Source organism: Phodopus roborovskii, unplaced genomic scaffold (genome assembly GCF_943737965.1).
Source record: "Phodopus roborovskii unplaced genomic scaffold, PHOROB, whole genome shotgun sequence".
NCBI lineage: Eukaryota > Metazoa > Chordata > Mammalia > Rodentia > Cricetidae > Phodopus > Phodopus roborovskii.
The window spans coordinates 18042948-18060703 of NW_026126448.1; the positions used below are offsets into that span (position 1 = coordinate 18042948).

The 17756-nt window shown below is 56.2% G+C and overlaps 1 protein-coding gene across 1 annotated transcript in view; it reads left to right on the forward strand.

Moving 5' to 3' along the window:
• The window catches only part of Adgrb2 (adhesion G protein-coupled receptor B2), a 61654-nt gene extending 45815 nt beyond the window's left edge, over positions 1-15839 (forward strand). The window contains exons 5-30 of the mRNA XM_051188918.1: positions 206-370; positions 986-1150; positions 1234-1401; positions 1479-1580; positions 1694-1800; positions 2711-2905; positions 2981-3049; positions 3131-3239; positions 3545-3878; positions 4608-4713; positions 4856-4899; positions 5126-5252; positions 5591-5694; positions 5783-5885; positions 6770-6920; positions 7101-7170; positions 7593-7659; positions 7820-7905; positions 8204-8302; positions 10264-10435; positions 10735-10830; positions 11074-11113; positions 11791-12410; positions 14402-14437; positions 14758-14853; positions 15361-15839. Of these exons, the coding sequence (XP_051044875.1) occupies positions 206-370; positions 986-1150; positions 1234-1401; positions 1479-1580; positions 1694-1800; positions 2711-2905; positions 2981-3049; positions 3131-3239; positions 3545-3878; positions 4608-4713; positions 4856-4899; positions 5126-5252; positions 5591-5694; positions 5783-5885; positions 6770-6920; positions 7101-7170; positions 7593-7659; positions 7820-7905; positions 8204-8302; positions 10264-10435; positions 10735-10830; positions 11074-11113; positions 11791-12410; positions 14402-14437; positions 14758-14853; positions 15361-15546 (3617 nt within the window). The 3' untranslated portion in view covers positions 15547-15839. The remainder of the gene's footprint in view (positions 1-205; positions 371-985; positions 1151-1233; positions 1402-1478; positions 1581-1693; positions 1801-2710; positions 2906-2980; positions 3050-3130; positions 3240-3544; positions 3879-4607; positions 4714-4855; positions 4900-5125; positions 5253-5590; positions 5695-5782; positions 5886-6769; positions 6921-7100; positions 7171-7592; positions 7660-7819; positions 7906-8203; positions 8303-10263; positions 10436-10734; positions 10831-11073; positions 11114-11790; positions 12411-14401; positions 14438-14757; positions 14854-15360) is intronic.
• The last annotated feature ends 1917 nt before the right edge of the window (positions 15840-17756 follow it).

A 17756-nucleotide genomic window follows, 5' to 3' on the forward strand; every position in this document is an offset into this window, starting at 1 on the left:
TGTATGATTTGGGATCACATATCCCTATAAAGGGCGGTTATCCTGGGACCCTAAGCCGGCTGACCCTGGCATCAGAACCCAGGGCGGAGCCAATAAGGAGTGGTCGTAGAATTGCGGAACTCCTGATTGGTGGGTGGATGGGCAGGCGCTGGTTGTGGGCGGAGCCAAGGTGCCGCCCAGCCACCGGCCACGTGCTTCCTTGCAGTGCACGGCGTGTGGGAGGAGTGGGGGTCCTGGAGCCTGTGCTCCCGCAGCTGCGGGCGGGGGTCCCGGAGCCGGATGCGGACCTGCGTGCCCCCCCAGCACGGCGGCAAGGCCTGCGAGGGTCCCGAGCTGCAGACTAAACTCTGCAGTATGGCCGCCTGCCCGGGTCAGTAGCGCCAAGGGGCTTCTAGGCAGGCGCTGCCCAGCCGGGTGGGGGGATCGGGAGACCTAGGGGAGGCAGTCAGGTCCAGTGCCCAGTCCCGGGGTGGAGGGGGGCATGACCATGCATGGGGAGACTGGAGAAGCTTATCAGTTAGCAACCAATGGGTGGTGAAACCCAGCCTTGACTTGGGATTGGCACACTGTGACCCCATCACAAGGGCCCATTCCTCCATGCCATCAGCTACTCTTGCTGTAAATAGCATTTTGGTGTTCATGGCGCCATGGACACAAAGCTGGGCTTATGCGTAGGCAAAGATCAACCATTACAGCACACACACACACACACACACACACACACACACACACACACACCTCTGGGGCTTGCCCGTGGTGCTGCGGAGAGGTGTTATGTATTCCTGGAGCTGGTGACAGGCAGGTAGAAAAAGGCCCAGTCACCACCCACTCACTCCAGACTCTTTCCTATGCCCAGCTTAGATGGTCTGGCTTGACCCAGGTCTGAGTGGCCATCAGGCTCTGCCATCTCCCCGTGGAACTGTATCCCTACTAGCCCAGCCACGTTCTACTCAACGGCCACCCCTGCTTGTGTCTCCCCATGCAGTGGAAGGCCAGTGGCTAGAATGGGGTCCCTGGGGCCCATGCTCTTCATCTTGTGCCAACGGAACCCAGCAGCGCAGCCGGAAGTGCAGTGTGGCTGGTCCAGCCTGGGCCACATGCACAGGTGCCCTCACAGACACTCGTGAGTGCAGCAATCTCGAATGCCCGGGTGAGTTCTTGGTGTGAGGGTAGCAGGTGGTAGCCCTGGCCTTGGAGGCACCTATGGCCTCTCAAACTTCCCTTTTCTCATAGCCACTGATGGCAAGTGGGGGCCATGGAATGCATGGAGCCTGTGCTCCAAGACATGTGACACAGGCTGGCAGCGCCGCTTCCGCATGTGTCAGGCTTCTGGCACACAGGGATACCCTTGTGAGGGCACAGGAGAGGAGGTGAAGCCCTGCAGTGAGAAGAGATGTCCAGGTATGGCTGACTCAACCCTGGGGCTGAGCCACGTGTGTGAGCCCGGCTGAGCCCCACTGCCTGTGCTGTCCCCACAGCCTTCCACGAGATGTGCAGGGATGAATATGTGATGCTGATGACATGGAAAAAGGCAGCAGCCGGCGAGATCATTTACAACAAGTGTCCCCCCAATGCCTCGGGTAAGGGTGGGCAGTTGTCCCAAGCCCTGGGTCTGCATCCTGAGATGGGCAGGGAGTAGGTGAGAGCTCAGCCTTAATGCCCATCCCCGTCTTCTGGTCTTCTCTCTCTGCAGGGTCTGCTAGCCGCCGCTGTCTCCTCAGTGCACAGGGTGTGGCGTACTGGGGACTGCCCAGCTTTGCTCGTTGCATCTCCCATGAATACCGATACCTGTACCTGTCAGTGAGTGTGCCTCCTTGTGTTGGGAAGCCATATGATGTGTCCCAAGTCCTGGTAGAGGGTGGCAGGAGCTTAAGGCTCATTCATTCCTCCATACCTTGGTATGTGCTGTGTTTCTCTGTCTGGCAAACTCCTACTCATATGTCAGGGCTTCTCAGGTATCTTTCTCTATCCCTGGTACATGCATCTGGGGTCCTACCCACAATTCCCCATTCTGAGCTTAGACATGGAGAGGTAAGAATGCATTGAAACTGAGCAGGTTGTCACAGGCCTTTAACCTAGCACTGGAGAGACAGAGGCAGGTGGATCTCTGTGTTGAGACCAACCTGGTTTACATAGCACGCTCTGGACTGTCAGGGTTAAATAGATAGACCCTAACTCAAGAACACAAACCACAAACAAAGAATGCATTTAGGTGTGCTCTGCTACACTGGAAGCTCTTTGAAGGCAGGGATAGAGTTGAAGTTACCTTCATGACCCCAGCTCCTAGCCCAGGACTTGCATAGGGGTAAGGATGGTGTCAGCAAATGTGGCCCGTGTGTGTACATGTTTCTGACCAAATTGGGTAGTGGTGGCATGTTTGCATTGAGAACTCGTGTTTGAGAGAGCCTGTGTGTGTGTGTGTGTGTGTGTGTGTGTGTGTGTGTGTGTGTTGCTTCAGAATGTTCAAGGTCCCCTAGGGACAGGTGCTCAACCCCCACCCCAGAGCTTATCATTGTACATTTGCGCATCTGAGTTCCTCCGAAATCACCACTGACTCCTCCTCAGATTGTCTCCTGGGAGCCTCTCTCTGATTCCGTATGCTCTCTCTTTTCCTGGACGCACCTAGTGGATAGATGGGAGGAGGACAGGCCAAAGGCTGGTCCCGGGCTCGGATGCTCCAATGACAGGGGTATACACATGTCACCTGCAGCTTCGGGAGCACCTGGCTAAGGGGCAGCGCATGCTGGCAGGTGAGGGCATGTCACAGGTGGTGAGAAGCCTGCAGGAGCTGCTGGCACGGCGCACTTACTACAGCGGGGACCTGCTCTTCTCTGTGGACATCCTCAGGAACGTCACTGACACCTTCAAGAGGGCCACCTATGTCCCCTCTGCTGATGATGTGCAGGTGCTGCTCCACAGTGGCAGGGCCCTCTGGGGTGGCGAGGTGGCGTGCACTTCCTGACACGCCCTCTTTCCCCAGCGTTTCTTCCAGGTGGTGAGCTTCATGGTGGACTCTGAGAATAAGGACAAGTGGGATGATGCTCAGCAGGTGAGCGGCTCAGCCTCCAGCTCAGCTTCCTCCTGTCCTGACCCACCCCTGCCTCAGACCCTCATGCCTTTCTGTTCCCAGGTGTCTCCTGGCTCTGTGCACTTACTGCGTGTTGTGGAAGACTTCATTCACCTGGTGGGCGATGCCCTCAAGGCGTTCCAGAGTTCTCTGATTGTCACGGACAATCTGGGTACAAGGCTGCAGGCGGGGAGGGGGAGGGGGTGCTAGGTACCATAGCTAGGTACTTCCCAGGGTGAGGGGTGCTGTTGAGGGGCACTTCTGTTTTGCTCTTTTGTTTACTAGTCTTGTTTTCCTTCCACGGAATCCCATGTTTCTGTCTTCTGTGTCTTCCCTCCCCTCCTCCCCTCCATTGTCTCTGTGGTCATCATGTACCTCGCTTCTGTGTTGTCTCCCTCCTGTCTGTCCCTTCCCCTGGATGCCCCCCCTCCACCTCTCTGTCTTTGGTGTGTCCTGCCCACCCTTCCTCCCCTGCAGTGATCAGCATTCAGAGAGAGCCCATCTCAGCAGTGTCCAGTGACATCACATTTCCCATGCGGGGCCGCAGGGGCATGAAGGACTGGGTGCGGCACTCAGAGGATCGCCTCTTCCTACCCAAGGAGGTGCTCAGCCTGTCCTCCCCAGGGAAGCCAGCCACTCCTGGGGCAGCTACAGCTGGCAGTCCAGGCAGGGGGAGGGGCCCAGGAACGGTGCCCCCTGGCCCAGGCCACGCCCACCAGCGCCTTCTCCCAGCTGACCCCGATGAGTCCTCCTACTTTGTGATTGGTGCTGTGCTGTACCGCACCCTCGGCCTCATCCTGCCACCCCCCAGGTGAGCCCACCTGCAGCCTCGCAGCTGGAGGGGCCCCTTGCCTGGCTGTGGACGTGGCCATCCAAGGCTAGAAAGAGCCTAAGTTAAAATCTTAGTTAGCCTTGCAAGCCTGAGGACCCCAGGATCTCTGGCAGTGGTTCTCAGCCTTCCTAATGCTGCAACCCTTTAATGCAGTTCCTCGCAACCATAAAATTATTTCCATTACTACTTCGTAACTAAATATGCTACTGCTATGAATATAAATATCTATGTTTTTCATGATCTTTGGGGGTCACGACCTACACGTGGAGAACCACTGACCTACATAAAACTGCCTGGCATGTTGCCAGTGCATTTGTAATTTCGGTGCTGGGAGGGCAGATAGAGGTAGGTCCCTGGGGCTTGCAGGCCAGCCAGCCTAGCCTGCTTCAAAAGCTGTAGGCCAGTGAAAGGACCTGCCTTAAAAAGGAAAGGTGGACAGTGCCCAAGGAAAACTCCTGAGGCTGTCTTCACGAATACACATGTACACTGATATAGGCATATACAGATCCACATAAAAACACCTGAAACACCTATGCGCGTCCCAGAGGCTGTGCTGGTGTCCAGGACTTCGCAGACCAAGTGCTGGGCCCCACCGAGTTCTGTACTCTCCCTTGGACCTTGGCCCTGGCAGACCCCAGCCATAACAGACTGAAGTTTCTAAGTCTGGACACCTGCAAGCAGGAGCTGACCTCATTACTTGTCCCCTAGGCCTCCACTTGCTGTCACCTCCAGGGTGATGACAGTGACCGTGCGTCCCCCCACCCAGCCTCCAGCTGAGCCCCTCATCACAGTGGAGCTCTCCTATATCATCAATGTGAGTTGGGGACCCCAGATATCTGGCCACATATGGCCTGCATGATGGGCCTGACCTGTGTGGGAGCTGCTGTGGCAGGGTAGATGACAGCCAGCTCCAGTGCCCTACTCACCCTAGACTGTGCACATCTTCTGCTCTCCAGGGCACCACCGATCCCCACTGTGCCAGCTGGGACTACTCAAGAGCGTGAGTTGGGGCAACCCTAGACCCTGTCATCATCAGAAATGGTCTCCCACCTAGAAGGCCAAAGGGTTCCTTGGTGCCATCCTTGGTCTGAGGGGTCTAGCGCTCTCTGCTGCCATCTCATAGATGTAGCCTTGCCCTGGACTTCACCTGCCTGGGCAGTAGTCAACACTGGGTTTGGGGCTACAGACCTGGGCCCTGGGTTCACGCCACTTCTCCCTCATCCAAGAGATGCCAGCTCAGGGGACTGGAACACTGAGAGTTGCCAGACCTTGGAGACCCAGGCAGCCCACACCCGCTGCCAGTGTCAGCATTTGTCCACCTTTGCTGTTCTGGCTCAGCCACCCAAGGACCTGGTAAGTAGGAGACAGGTGCCTGGGCTGGCCAAGGCATCCAAGTGAGTCCAGATGTGGCTCTGTACAGATATACTGTTGGGATTGCACGAGGAAGGGGGCCTGATGTTGTTCACAGTCATGAGGCCTGCACAGGGGTACATGGCATGGGTGAGTGAGAGCCTATGTGTATATGTGGGAATGTGTGTTTATCGGTTTGTATCTGGGAGAGAGTGGGTGACTGAGTGTAAATACATCTGTGTACATGTGCCCTTCTGCATGTGAGGCGCATGCCTGCTTGCATCAGACGGGGAGACTGGGTGCCCTACCTCTGCCCTCTCCCAGCAACCCATCTCCCACAGACCCTGGAGCTGGCAGGAGCTCCCTCGGTTCCCCTGGTGATCGGCTGTGCAGTGTCCTGCATGGCCCTGCTCACACTGCTTGCCATCTATGCAGCCTTCTGGAGGTAAGTTGGATGTTGAGCAGGATGGGAGGTGGCCAGCCATCCAGGGTTCGGCAGGCAGCCAATGCCTCTGCCCACTGTGCCCTGTCAGGTTTATAAAATCAGAACGCTCCATCATCTTGCTGAACTTCTGCCTGTCCATCCTGGCTTCCAACATCTTGATCCTCGTGGGCCAGTCCCGGGTGCTGAGCAAGGCAGGTGCAGGCACCTGGGGGTGTGGGGGGGCATCAAAGGAGGGGGTGAAGGTAGAGAGTGCCTACAAGTGAGGGCGGGTTTTCTCTTTAGTGATTTATTTATTTTTATTTCATGTGCATTGGTGTTTTGCCTCCATGTATATCTGTACAAGGCTGTCAGATCCCCTGGAACTGCAGTTAGAGACAGTTGTGAGCTGCCATGTGGGTGCTGGGAATTGAACCAGGTCCTTTGGAAGAGCAGCCAGGGCTCTTAACCACTGAGCCATCTCTATCCCTGAGGGTAGATATTTGTATGGATGGCCTGAGGGGTGGATATGGATGTATTCAGCCCCATGTTGGAGAGGGTATGCGTGTGTGTGAAATAGTGTGCAGGCATACTTGAAGGCGTTGGTGTGTGTGTAGTCAATAATGAGTGTTTGTATACATCAGTGAATGTGTGTGTGCATGAGTGCCTGGGTGCATGTGTGTTGGGCGGGAGACATTGGACCCCCCCTCTCGTCTATGAGTCCTCCTTCGCCATCTGCCTGCGGATGCTCCATGCTGACTGTCCCTCCTACCCTCCTTGGCCTTCTGTGCACAGTGCCAGCACAGAGAGCCAGGTGTGGGGTTTTGCTCGGCCATGACGTGGCAAGTGCTCCTGTCTGTGCGTGGGTGGCCTGCCTGCCCGCCTCCCCGGATGCCTAGTGCTGTGTGCATGTCACCAGGCCTGTGTCGTGCTGTGTGTGGGTGCAGGAAGGCGGGGGTGCCTGGCAGGGCTCTGGGGGGGAGGGGCTCAGGTAGGCGGCTGGCCAGGCAGCCTAGGCCCAGCAGTCAGTGTGGGAGGTTGGCAGCTCCCGCCCTGGCTGCTGCTCAGGGCCACTCCCTCCTGTTACCTCTCCCTGCAGGGCGTATGCACCATGACGGCTGCCTTCCTGCACTTCTTCTTTCTGTCCTCCTTTTGCTGGGTGCTTACAGAGGCCTGGCAATCCTACCTGGCTGTCATCGGGCGGATGCGCACCCGCCTGGTTCGCAAGCGCTTCCTCTGCCTGGGCTGGGGTGAGGAAGGCCAGTGCTGGACTCTGATGTTGGGCCTGGAGTGGCAGGGGAAGACAGGGAGGTGCTACCTGGACACTGGCCCAGCTCTCTGGGGATGGGAGGTCAGCTGGGCTGGAGGATAATAGGGAAGGTTCCCTCCAGCACCTGCAACCTTCTCACCTGTGACCCTGCAATGCCCAGGTCTGCCTGCCCTGGTGGTGGCTGTGTCTGTTGGCTTTACACGCACCAAAGGATACGGTACATCCAGCTAGTACGTGTACCTCCTGTGGTGGGGGTGGGGCGGAGGGTTCTGTGGGTCTGTTGGAGGAATTGGACTGGGCATTAGGTCTTCCCAGGCTGAGGCCTCGACCTGTGCTTATTGCAGATCTTTGGGTAAACGTCCTTATCTCTGAACCTCAGTTTCCCTGGCTGTAAAAGGCCATGTTGGGTCGGGTCAGTTCTAAGCACCATTGCACTCAGGGGTCAGCTTCTTTTTATTTCTATGGGAGCCTGATGGGAATCTTTGTGGGAGAGGAAACAGACTCATCAAGACATGGCTGTGTTTCTTCTTGACTGGATAGAGGCTTAGTATCGACTGGTGGTGTGGGCATGACTGCCTAGGGTCTGAGGCGGTGGATGAAGGAAGGAAGGGCTTGCTGGGTGTCTGATTGTCTCTTTTCTCTCCTACACCAGCTGCTGGCTTTCCCTAGAGGGTGGTCTGCTCTATGCCTTTGTGGGTCCAGCTGCAGTCATTGTCCTGGTATGTGCCCCGTTCAGCATCTCCAGGGAGGGATATGGCCCCAGGGGGTCATTGGCTCCTTCTGCCTTGTCCCTGACCTTCAGCTTCCACCTGGGGGTGTCCTTGCCCTGCGGGCACCTGGTGATCCTGTCTTCCCCACTCGGCTCCACCGGGTCCCCAGGTGAACATGCTCATCGGAATCATCGTCTTCAACAAGCTCATGGCTCGAGATGGCGTGTCAGACAAATCTAAGAAGCAGAGGGCCGGGTAAGGGGAGGGTCTCTGCAACTTAGCCTTTCTGGGGAAATGTTCAGGGAGGGGGAGCCGAGTGCACCTCGGAGACTCAGGACTTGCTGATGCCAACCCAGGCTCCCCAACCTTGGGGCATCAAGGGTTGTAGGCAAGGTGGGCACTCGAGTGCTCAGTTGTAACCCCTCGCCCACCCTAACCCAGCTCTCTCTTTCTCATCTGCCCTCCCCTCCCACCCTTCTCGGGGCTCATTCTGCCCCATCTCCCGGCCTCCCATGTGTCTCCCCCTTCTCCCATGTCTGTGCCACCCCCCGAGGTCGGAGCGGTGCCCCTGGGCCAGCCTGCTCCTTCCCTGCTCATCGTGTGGAGCGGTCCCCAGCCCCCTGCTCAGCTCAGCCTCGGCCAGGAATGCCATGTTAGTCGTGCCCCCTGGGGGTCGGTGGGGTGGGCAGGGGCTAAGGAATGGGAGGGCAGTGCCCATGGTGGGGATGGGGAGGGATATCAGCCCAGTGCCCTGGAGAGCTCGCCTTGCCCCCGCCCGCCTAACATGTTCTCTGGAGTCAGGGTTGAGGTGGCTGAAGGCATTGGGAGTGACACCCTCCACAAGGTGCTGCAGTGCCCTGCTCGCCCTTCCCTCTGGTCCCCGCCCTTGCCCTGGCTTCATTTTCTACACAGGCACAGCTGCAGACCCCTCCTCTCACCACCAACCTGAAGGCCCTAAGAATCTTAGGCCCTTAGACTTTTTGAGCTATTAAAAACCTTCACATTAGAATGATGGAACCTTAGAATAAACATCCAGAAACTTGAGGGTGTGAGAAGGATGGAAGCACACTCTTACGTGTCATAGAATCTGCCTTGCATTCTGGAGGCCTTGACTCCCACAGTCAGAGACAGTCATGGAGGAAGACAGTTATCTCGACACCCCAACCTTGCAGCTAAGAATCCTAAAACCCCAGCTATTGCAAGAGTAGAAAGGCCTCAGGCCCAAACCTCCTACCAGGGCCGGAAGTTCACCTGAGTTACCCTAACCAGAGAGGGCACAGCTTCATCACACACCTCAGGGGACCTGTGGAGGCAGCAGGTGCCATCATTGCAGGGCTCCATGACGCTCAAGGAAACATTGAGTGTCCTCTGCTCTGGGCCACCACCTTCCTGTGCCCAGTCTGCTGAACCAGCAGATCAAAGTGTAGGCCAAGCTGGATTTGGGTCCCAGTTCCCCTCGCCCTGTCCAGCTGGGCACACTCCAGTCTCCTTATCTGTCAATTGGGACACTAGTCCCCAGGCCTGTTTGTTGGAGTTGTTTTGATCACAATTTGAAATAATCTATGTAAAGTGTTCGGTGGAGGGCCTGGCAGAGAATTGCTGGTTAATCAATGGCAGCTCTTATTACGATGATTAGAGCCTCTCTGGCTCTTGGCTCCGCCTCCAGGGTTTCAGAGACACTGTGCCTCCACCCCAACCTTGCCTGGCTCAGCAGCCCTGAACTCTCTTCACAGGACAGGTCTTGGCCTCCTGCCTGCTCATCTTTCTGCCTTAGCCTCTGGCTGTCTCTGTAGAATGGTTAGCCCCCTGCCCTGTCTGGAGCTGTGCCTGACTCTCCACTGGGGCCCGGGGTGGGGCGGAGTGGGCTTCCAGCTCCTGTTTCTCATGGGCATAGCAGTTGTTGGGGATGGAGACCAGGCTGTTGGCCACACGTGGCGGTCGGCCTTTTGTCTCTGCAAGGAGTGCAGGACACATAGGCTTGGTTCTGACCCCAGCCCTGGGTTCTGAGCACCCACCAGGAGCCAGAGGTTCCTCCAGGCCTCAGCCTGGCTGGGATGGACCCCATCTTCTCTGCTAGGATTTGTGCTGTGGTGTCCTCCACATGCTCTACCTGTTCAGCCTTCTGTCTGGGGGTCTGTCTGTCTCACTCCTTTTTGTGTGGCAGTCATCTCTCTTTGTTCTTCCTCTCCTTCTCTCCCCAGCCTACTGTCTTGGGATCTCTGGGACTGTGGTTCTGACCTGTGTCTTTTTCCAAAGCTTCCAAGGTGCTTCCGTGCAAGCTGGGCCTGAAGCTCCCCATGTTTGCCTCTGTCTGCCCCGCTTCCCTCCCGTCTCTTCCTTCTTCACCCCTGCTTCCCGGTATTGCCTCTGCGCCTGCTCGGTCCCACTGTGTCTGTGTGTCCTTCCCTCCTACGCTCCTGGCTCCTGCTGTGGCCCTGTAGTCTGTCTTTGTCCTGTTTCTCCTCCAGTTCCTTGCCTCCTCTCTGCTTGGAGACACTCCTAAGATCCTGGAGTTTGGGGTCTTGCCAGTCCCCAAGCTGAGGAGCCCAAGCTCCTGCCACCCTGTCCTGTAGAGTGTCACTCTGACAGACTTTCTGCTGCTATCCCTCTCAGGGCCTCACTCTGGAGTTCCTGTGTGGTACTGCCTCTGCTGGCGCTTACCTGGATGTCTGCTGTCCTGGCCATGACGGACCGCCGCTCCGTCCTCTTCCAAGCACTCTTTGCCGTTTTCAACTCCGCGCAAGGCTTTGTCATCACTGCTGTGCACTGCTTCCTACGCCGAGAGGTGCCTCGGCTTTTCTTGCTTGCCCGCCCCATGCTGGACCCTGGCTTTCCCCCACAGTGTGGTACAGGGTGACCAGGGTGCTTCAGACCCTTGGTGTGGCACTTCTGGTTTGGGCAGCCTTGAAGGCCTGGGCCTTCTTCAACCCCTGCCCAGTATCCCAGTCCAGGGAGCTCCACCTTTAGGCTTGATGCTTGTCTCTCTTCCTCCTCCTACTCTGGGTACCCAGGGTGGGAGCCCCAGCCCACTATGGTGGAGATATCATGGAGGTCTCAGGCCTAGCAGGTTCTTCCCATTCCCAGGTCCAGGACGTAGTAAAGTGCCAGATGGGTGTGTGCCGGGCTGATGAGAGTGAAGACTCCCCTGACTCATGCAAGAACGGGCAGCTGCAGATCCTGGTGAGTGAGGAGGCCTGAGCAGACCCCTCCTGCCATAAGCTCCTTCCTTTCACATCCCCTCTGAGGTGGGCGGAGCCTGGTTTTAATTCCGGCTCTGCTGTTGACTGCAGGGTGGTACTAGGCAAACCCTTCCCTCATTCAGAGGACTGAGGAGCTGGGGGCAGGGCTGGGGGGCTGAGCCTCTTCCACCCTGACTCGTCTCTCCTCCCTCTGACAACCTGATCTCTCCCTCTCGACTTATAGTCAGACTTTGAAAAGGATGTGGACCTGGCTTGTCAGACAGGTGAGTCTGTCGGGTTGAGCTACAAAGCCTTAGGCATGGCTAAGACAGGAGCCCCACACTCTGTCATAGCAACCCTGATAGGGACCAGGCTGCCAGTGCCCTGCTTTGATGTTAGACAGGGACAGGTTAGATTTACATCTGGGAAGGCCAATTACCACTTGCCTCTGGGCAAAAGCCTCCCTTCTCTAAGTCCAGCTACTTACTTATAAAAGGAGAAAATAGCACTGTCTGGGACAGGTGGAAGGCCTAGGACCTATATGAATGAGGGGACATCGACTTTACAGTACGGGCCATGGCATATGTTGGCCGCTACATTCTTCTATCCCTTCAGTGGCTTTCCCTGGCATCTCTTTCTAGAACTTTCTCTAAGGTATATGCTTGCTGGGGAACAGGGAAGAACAAGGCCCGTTGACAGCCTTGGGGCTGTGGAGTAGAGTTAGATCATATCCAGGGGCCTTGTGGGTACTCCGCCTTGGCTCTCCTACCTCCATCCCTTGGGCCCCTGAGCCACTTGTCTTGCTGGTCCTTCTTGTATTCAGGAGAGTACCAACCACCTCCCCAGAATGCAGTTTCCTTCACTGCCCAGGCTCAGAAGCTTAGTACCCACCCAAACCTGGGCAAGAGCATCCCAGGGTCTTTTCCTTAAGGCTGTCTGTCCCTCCCACTTCTGTCCCCAGTTCTGTTCAAGGAGGTCAACACTTGCAACCCGTCCACCATCACTGGCACTCTGTCCCGCCTATCCCTGGATGAGGATGAGGAGCCCAAGTCCTGTCTTGTGGGTCCTGAGGGTGGTCTCAGCTTCTCACCGCTGCCTGGGAACATCCTAGTGCCCATGGCAGCCTCACCAGGTCTAGGGGAGCCACCACCACCCCAAGAGACCAACCCTGTGTACATGTGCGGGGAGGGTGGTCTGCGGCAGTTGGACCTTACATGGCTACGGCCAAGCGAGCCAGGCTCCGAGGGGGACTACATGGTGCTGCCTCGGCGGACTTTGAGCCTGCAGCCTGGTGGTGGGGGCACAGGGGGTGAGGAGGCCCCAAGGGCCCGGCCCGAAGGGACTCCCAGGCGGGCTGCCAAGACAGTGGCCCACACTGAAGGCTACCCCAGCTTCCTGTCTGTGGAGCACTCAGGTCTAGGGCTGGGCCCTGCCTATGGGTCTCTCCAGAACCCATATGGGATGACCTTCCAACCACCACCACCGACACCCAGCGCCCGCCAAGTACCTGAGCCAGGGGAACGCAGCCGGACCATGCCCCGTACAGTGCCTGGCTCCACCATGAAGCTGGGCTCCCTTGAGGTGAGGGGCTGTGGAGAGTGGGGAGGGGGTCTGCCAGTCGTGTATGCCTGGGACCATGTCTAAGTCATAGGCTGCAGCCAGGAAGGGACAGCTGTCATCCTCCCCCAGAGCAGTACTGGGAGCTTATACCGTGTGCATCCCTCCTTCTAAAGGGGGCTCACAGAGCCCAGCTCCAAGGAAACTCTGGCGTGTCTGAATGCCTCAAATGGATGAAGCTTCATGAATTCACTCACTAGTGCTCTGCTACCCACTCTGGGGTGACTGGGCAGGATGAACCCTCTATTCAGGCAATTGTGGCTCAGATGCCCAATTGGTAAGGAAGAGGCTGAGCCTGGGCCTCTGCAGCATGCAGATATGAGTGTGGTCTGGACTTGCTGACCGGCAAGGAGATGTTGAGCACATTGCATGTCTCTCTGGGCCTCGGTCTCCCTCCGTGTAAAGTGGGGACAACACCTCTGTAGAATTGTTTGGAGAATGGGATGATACAAGCCTTTTAGTCCTGTGTGGAATAAGTAGCAAGTGCTGGGAAGCTGGAAGATTCTGTTGTCAGAAATTGGCTCTGGGTGCTGCCCTTGACTTCTGATGAGAAAATGGAAGCCCTCTGTTTTCTCTGGCCTGCCCCCTGCAGATCATCCCTGGGAATACACAGATTAGTAGAAACCCAAAGTCGAACTCTAGGACATTCTAGAACTCTTAATTGGAGGGATGAGGATAGAGGTTGAAGTTGCAGCTTATACACAATTAGCTGCTTGTGACTAGCCTGGAAAAGTTACTCTGTCCTCTGTACAAAAACAATTAAGTTAGCAGCTAGAGGGGTCACAAGTTTAGCTTTGTGCCTAAAATGTTCCTTGAACATTTGGTGCCTGCTCCTGCCACAGATGGCAACAAACAGGAAGGCGTTAACAAAGACAGAAAAGAAAGACGACATCAGAGATGGGGAGGCAGTGTGCTTAGCGTTGGGGTAGGTTTTGCTCTGTGGACACCTGCCCATGGCTGGACCACTGGGGAGGGGCCAGTGCCAGGCTTCTTGTGTGGGAGGTAGTAATAAATGTGGCAGAAGCTTGAAGGGTCAGAGATGATGTCCAGAATAGTATGAGCCCAGTGGAGGTACAGGCATGGGTCTGGCCTCTGGAGCACTGTGGGTAGGGCTAGGAGAGCTGTTACCTGTAAAGAGAGATGTGGCTGGGGATAGGCAGGGCTTAGTGATGGAGAAGCAGGGTGAATAGTGGAGGCCAGTGAAGAGAGTGGAGTCAGGTTGGATTTTTTTTTTTTCTGAGACAGAGTTTCCCTGTGTAGCCCTGGCTGTCCTGGAACTGGCCTCAAACTCACAGAGATCTGCCTGCATCTGCCTCCTAAGCGCTGGGATTAAAGGTGTGCACCACCACAGTCTAGCTCATCAGGTTGGATCTTAGGAACACTCATATCGTGGTCTTAACATCACTTCTGGGGGTCTGGAGCCAAGTGGCCAGTCCCTTTTCTTTCCCTTCCTGGGTCTCAGTTTCCCCATCTCACTGGGTCTCATGAGGCTTCCCAATCCCAGCATTCTAAGACTCTGAGGTCTCCTTGAGTGGCACTGGATGTCACCAAGCTTGTTGGGGGCCTTGAAGGTGGTCTTGGCCAGGTGAGTCAAAAAAGGCAAGGTAGGCGCAGATAGGCTGGGCATGACAAGCTCAGCGTTCTCTTTGCAGGGCAAGTGTGGGACTGCAAGGGGAGGGGAGGGAGGATGGGGCAGGAGAGAAGGCTAGGATCCAGGGCACGGAACAAATATGACCCTGCCTTTTCACCCGCATTTACATCCATGTGTGTGCTCCCAGCAGCACATCTCAACACAGATGTGTATTGCAGACCTCTGTTGCTGTGCTGTGACCAAGGGCTAGCTCATAAGATTCTCAACTCTAGGGTCTGGGTGGGGGAAGGTGTCATAGAGTCCTGGGGCCCAAGGGGCCCTGTGCAAAGCTCCTCTTTCTCATGGCCTGCTTGTTGCTCCATAGCGAAAGAAGCTTCGGTATTCAGACTTGGACTTTGAGGTGAGTGCTGGTGCTGGGAGGGGGTGTGTCCCCAGAAGGTTGATTCCTAAAGTACCCCAAGCCCCATTGCAGAGCCCAATCCTGGGTCACCAAGCCTCTGGATTCCCTGGGATCTCCCCACTGTCTTGCTCACACCCATTGCCCTGGGGGCAGGAATAGAGGAGAGCAAGGAGAGAGAGGGAAAGAGAACACACACTAGCCTTGCCCCAGAGGGGCCAGCAGGCCCAGGGCAGAGGGGCCTGAGGGGAGTCTACAGTGCTGCCCAGAGAAGCAGCTCCTCAGAGAAGCAGCTCCTCTGACGCCCAAGTGACCCCTAGAAGGTGATGCACACCCGGAAGCGGCACTCGGAACTCTACCACGAACTCAACCAGAAGTTCCACACTTTTGATCGCTACCGCAGTCAGTCCTCAGCCAAGGTGAGGGCCCCTCTGTTGCTGCACCTGCCCACAGCACTAAGTGCAAGGTCCCGGAGGTGGGGCCCTGGCACATAGTCCCTGTTGGTAGAAGGAGATGTGGGACAGTGTGTCCTTGGGAAGAGTGGTACATCTCCTGCTAAAGCGGGCTGCGGGGTGAAGTAGGCTCTGAGGGGCTCCTGCCCTGCTCTCCTCACTTGCCTGGGTAACTGCAGCTTGCCTTACCAAGGGCCTGCCTGCCAGAAGCAGCAGTTTTAGGGTTGCATGGGGGTGGGGAGGTATCATGGAGAGCAAACACTAACAGGATCCCCCACACTTGGAAAAGGAGGGTGTGCAGACAGGAGGCATGATTCCAGAAACACCACTGCAGTAGCAGTCTAAGGGTCAGAAGCCAGCCTGATACCTGCTCACCCTGTGACACCGGGCAGTCTCAGCTCTCCTGGGACACCCTTGGTTTTCTCTGTACAGTGGATACGAGGGTAGCACAGGCTCACCCTGCTCTGTCCACAGGAGAAACCCAGTCCTGGGGAACGCCCTGGCCTGTCCCAGCACAGGAGGCATCAGAGCTGGAGCACCTTCAAATCCATGACACTGGGCTCATTGCCCCCCAAGCCCCGAGAACGGCTGGCCCTGCACCGGACAGCAGCCTGGGAGCCTACAGAACCGCCAGACGGCGACTTCCAGACAGAGGTGTGAGTGCCACACCGGACTGCCCACTGCACAGAAATATATATCTATTTTCACACTCCACTTTGGAACTACCAGGAGCCAGCGCCCCTCCCCCTCCCGAGGCTGGGCAGGAGGTGCAGAGGACTCAGACTGGCTGGGGGCAGCCAGACTGGCAGGACCTGGGGCCAGAGCCCCTCTCTGCTCTCAGAGGTCCCTCAGCTGCCCATTGGAGCCTCTTCTTTGCCCCGGCCTGTCTGTCCCTGTCCTGGGCTGGGGAGGGGGGAGGGAAACTTTGTTGGGAATAAACTTCACTCTGTGGATTTGGCTGCTGTATTGTTTGCTGCCCCTAGGCAGAACCCAGACCTAGGACCCCAACTTTGTCCCTCTGTCTCCTTCGTTATGTAATGGAGTCATTACACAATGACTGAGAGGGGCTAGCTCTGTGCTGAGCCTGTCTTTGGCCCTGACTCCTTTTGTACATACTCCTTACCTGATTGGGACAATGTGGGATGGCCACCCTGTGACAGTGATTGTCCCTGTCATGGCTGCCTGTCACTGGGGCAGGGCCCAGGCTGCTTGCATTGGGTTATTGTCAGGGGACAGGATCTGACGTGAGTGTTAGCAGTGCACACATGTCCCCAGTTCTTTGAAGTATCCATGCTGGAAAGCTTGCACATTTGTGGTTACAAAATGGAGTTAAAAGATTGAAAGTGATGTGTTCAGGGCTACGGTAAAAGGTAGAGCCTGTGTTCACTCCAGACCTGGTGGAGGGAGCATTTCAGCTCAGCTTTTTTGAATTTGACCTTCATGGTTGTGGTGGAGCTGTGAGGAGCTGGATTGTGGTGGTGGATTCTCTGGTGTGGTATGGGGTTGCAGGCGAGAAAGCAAGGCTGAATTAGTGTTGGAGGGTGTGGCTCTGAGGCTCACTGCTGGACTGTACTCTTCATGCATCCTAGCTCCTGGGTACCAGTACAAGAAGGCATGGGATCAGGATGTGGAAGATCTCATGGTCCATGCTGTTATTCTTCCATGCAGGCAACAGCCAAAGATGCAGCATGGGCACAGACATTGCTTGTTGACCTGGTCATTTAGTAACATGACCACCTCTGGACCCTTAGGGGGCTCTTGAGACAAATCCAGGCCCTGGGGGGAGCTGAGTGATCTGCTGTGGGAATTGGATGGGAATATAGGAAGAAAGGACTGATCACTGGAGTGGGTTACCACAGCTGATGGCCTCAGACTGGCTGGAGGAAGGGCATGGCACACTTTTTCCACTCTACAGGCTTCTCAGTCCCATTGGAATCCTGCCTGAAGTAGGTCCTGGTCAGAGGAGGTGTGGGAACAGAGTCCTCCCAGGACTGTGCTCCTAGCCCTATGCCCAGACCCTGCCTTCTCCCAGTGTTTAGTTATGCAAAGTGTTCACTGGGACACCGAGTGAGTTCCAGACAGATGTTTAAGTTCCCTGTTTTACAGGTGAGGAAATCAAGGACCAGAGAGTTAGAATCTCCCCCCCCCCCCCAGCCCACACACACACACAACTCCTCTGGCTTCCCAGGGACACTGGGTTTGTTCCCTGGCCATCAAGGGAGATGGGGGAGGGAGGAGAAAACCAATCTCTCACAGCTTGTGAGTGACTAATTGGGATGTGGTGGAGAGGAGGTAGAACCTGGTACCAGCCGGCTAGGAACGGGAACTTTGCTCACTGAGGAATACACATACAGGGCAAGGACAGATGTGGGTGTACAAGTCTGACGGTGGGTGATGGGCCGAGTCTCAGAGGCTCTATTCCCTCCCTGGTTGGCCCGTGGGCTCCTTTAGGCAGTTTTTCTCACCTCCTGGGCCAAACAAGCCTTCCCCCTGCCATCGCTCTGCCTTGGCCCCAAAGGGGAAGAAAATTTTCTCTTGAATTCCAATTAGAAAACATCCAAGGAAGGAAAAAAAAAATTGATTGGTCCTGGGCACTGTGATTGGCAGCCTCTTTAGGAGTCCTGGTGAGGGAAACTAGTCTCAAAATGGAGGAGGGGATGCGTGTTCCTAGAAGGGGGGATTGGGTTTCACAAACAAATGCCTGCCTCTGTGCCAGCAAATCCAGCTCCATCACTCCCTTGCCAGTCCTTCCTCAGCTGTCCCCTGCCACCTAATGGATTTCTTATTGCCTTTCTCTCTGCTCCCATTCCTTCTTTTCCAGCCCTGGGCTGAACCAGCTGTCACCCTCTCTGGGCTCCCTGGGGCTGATC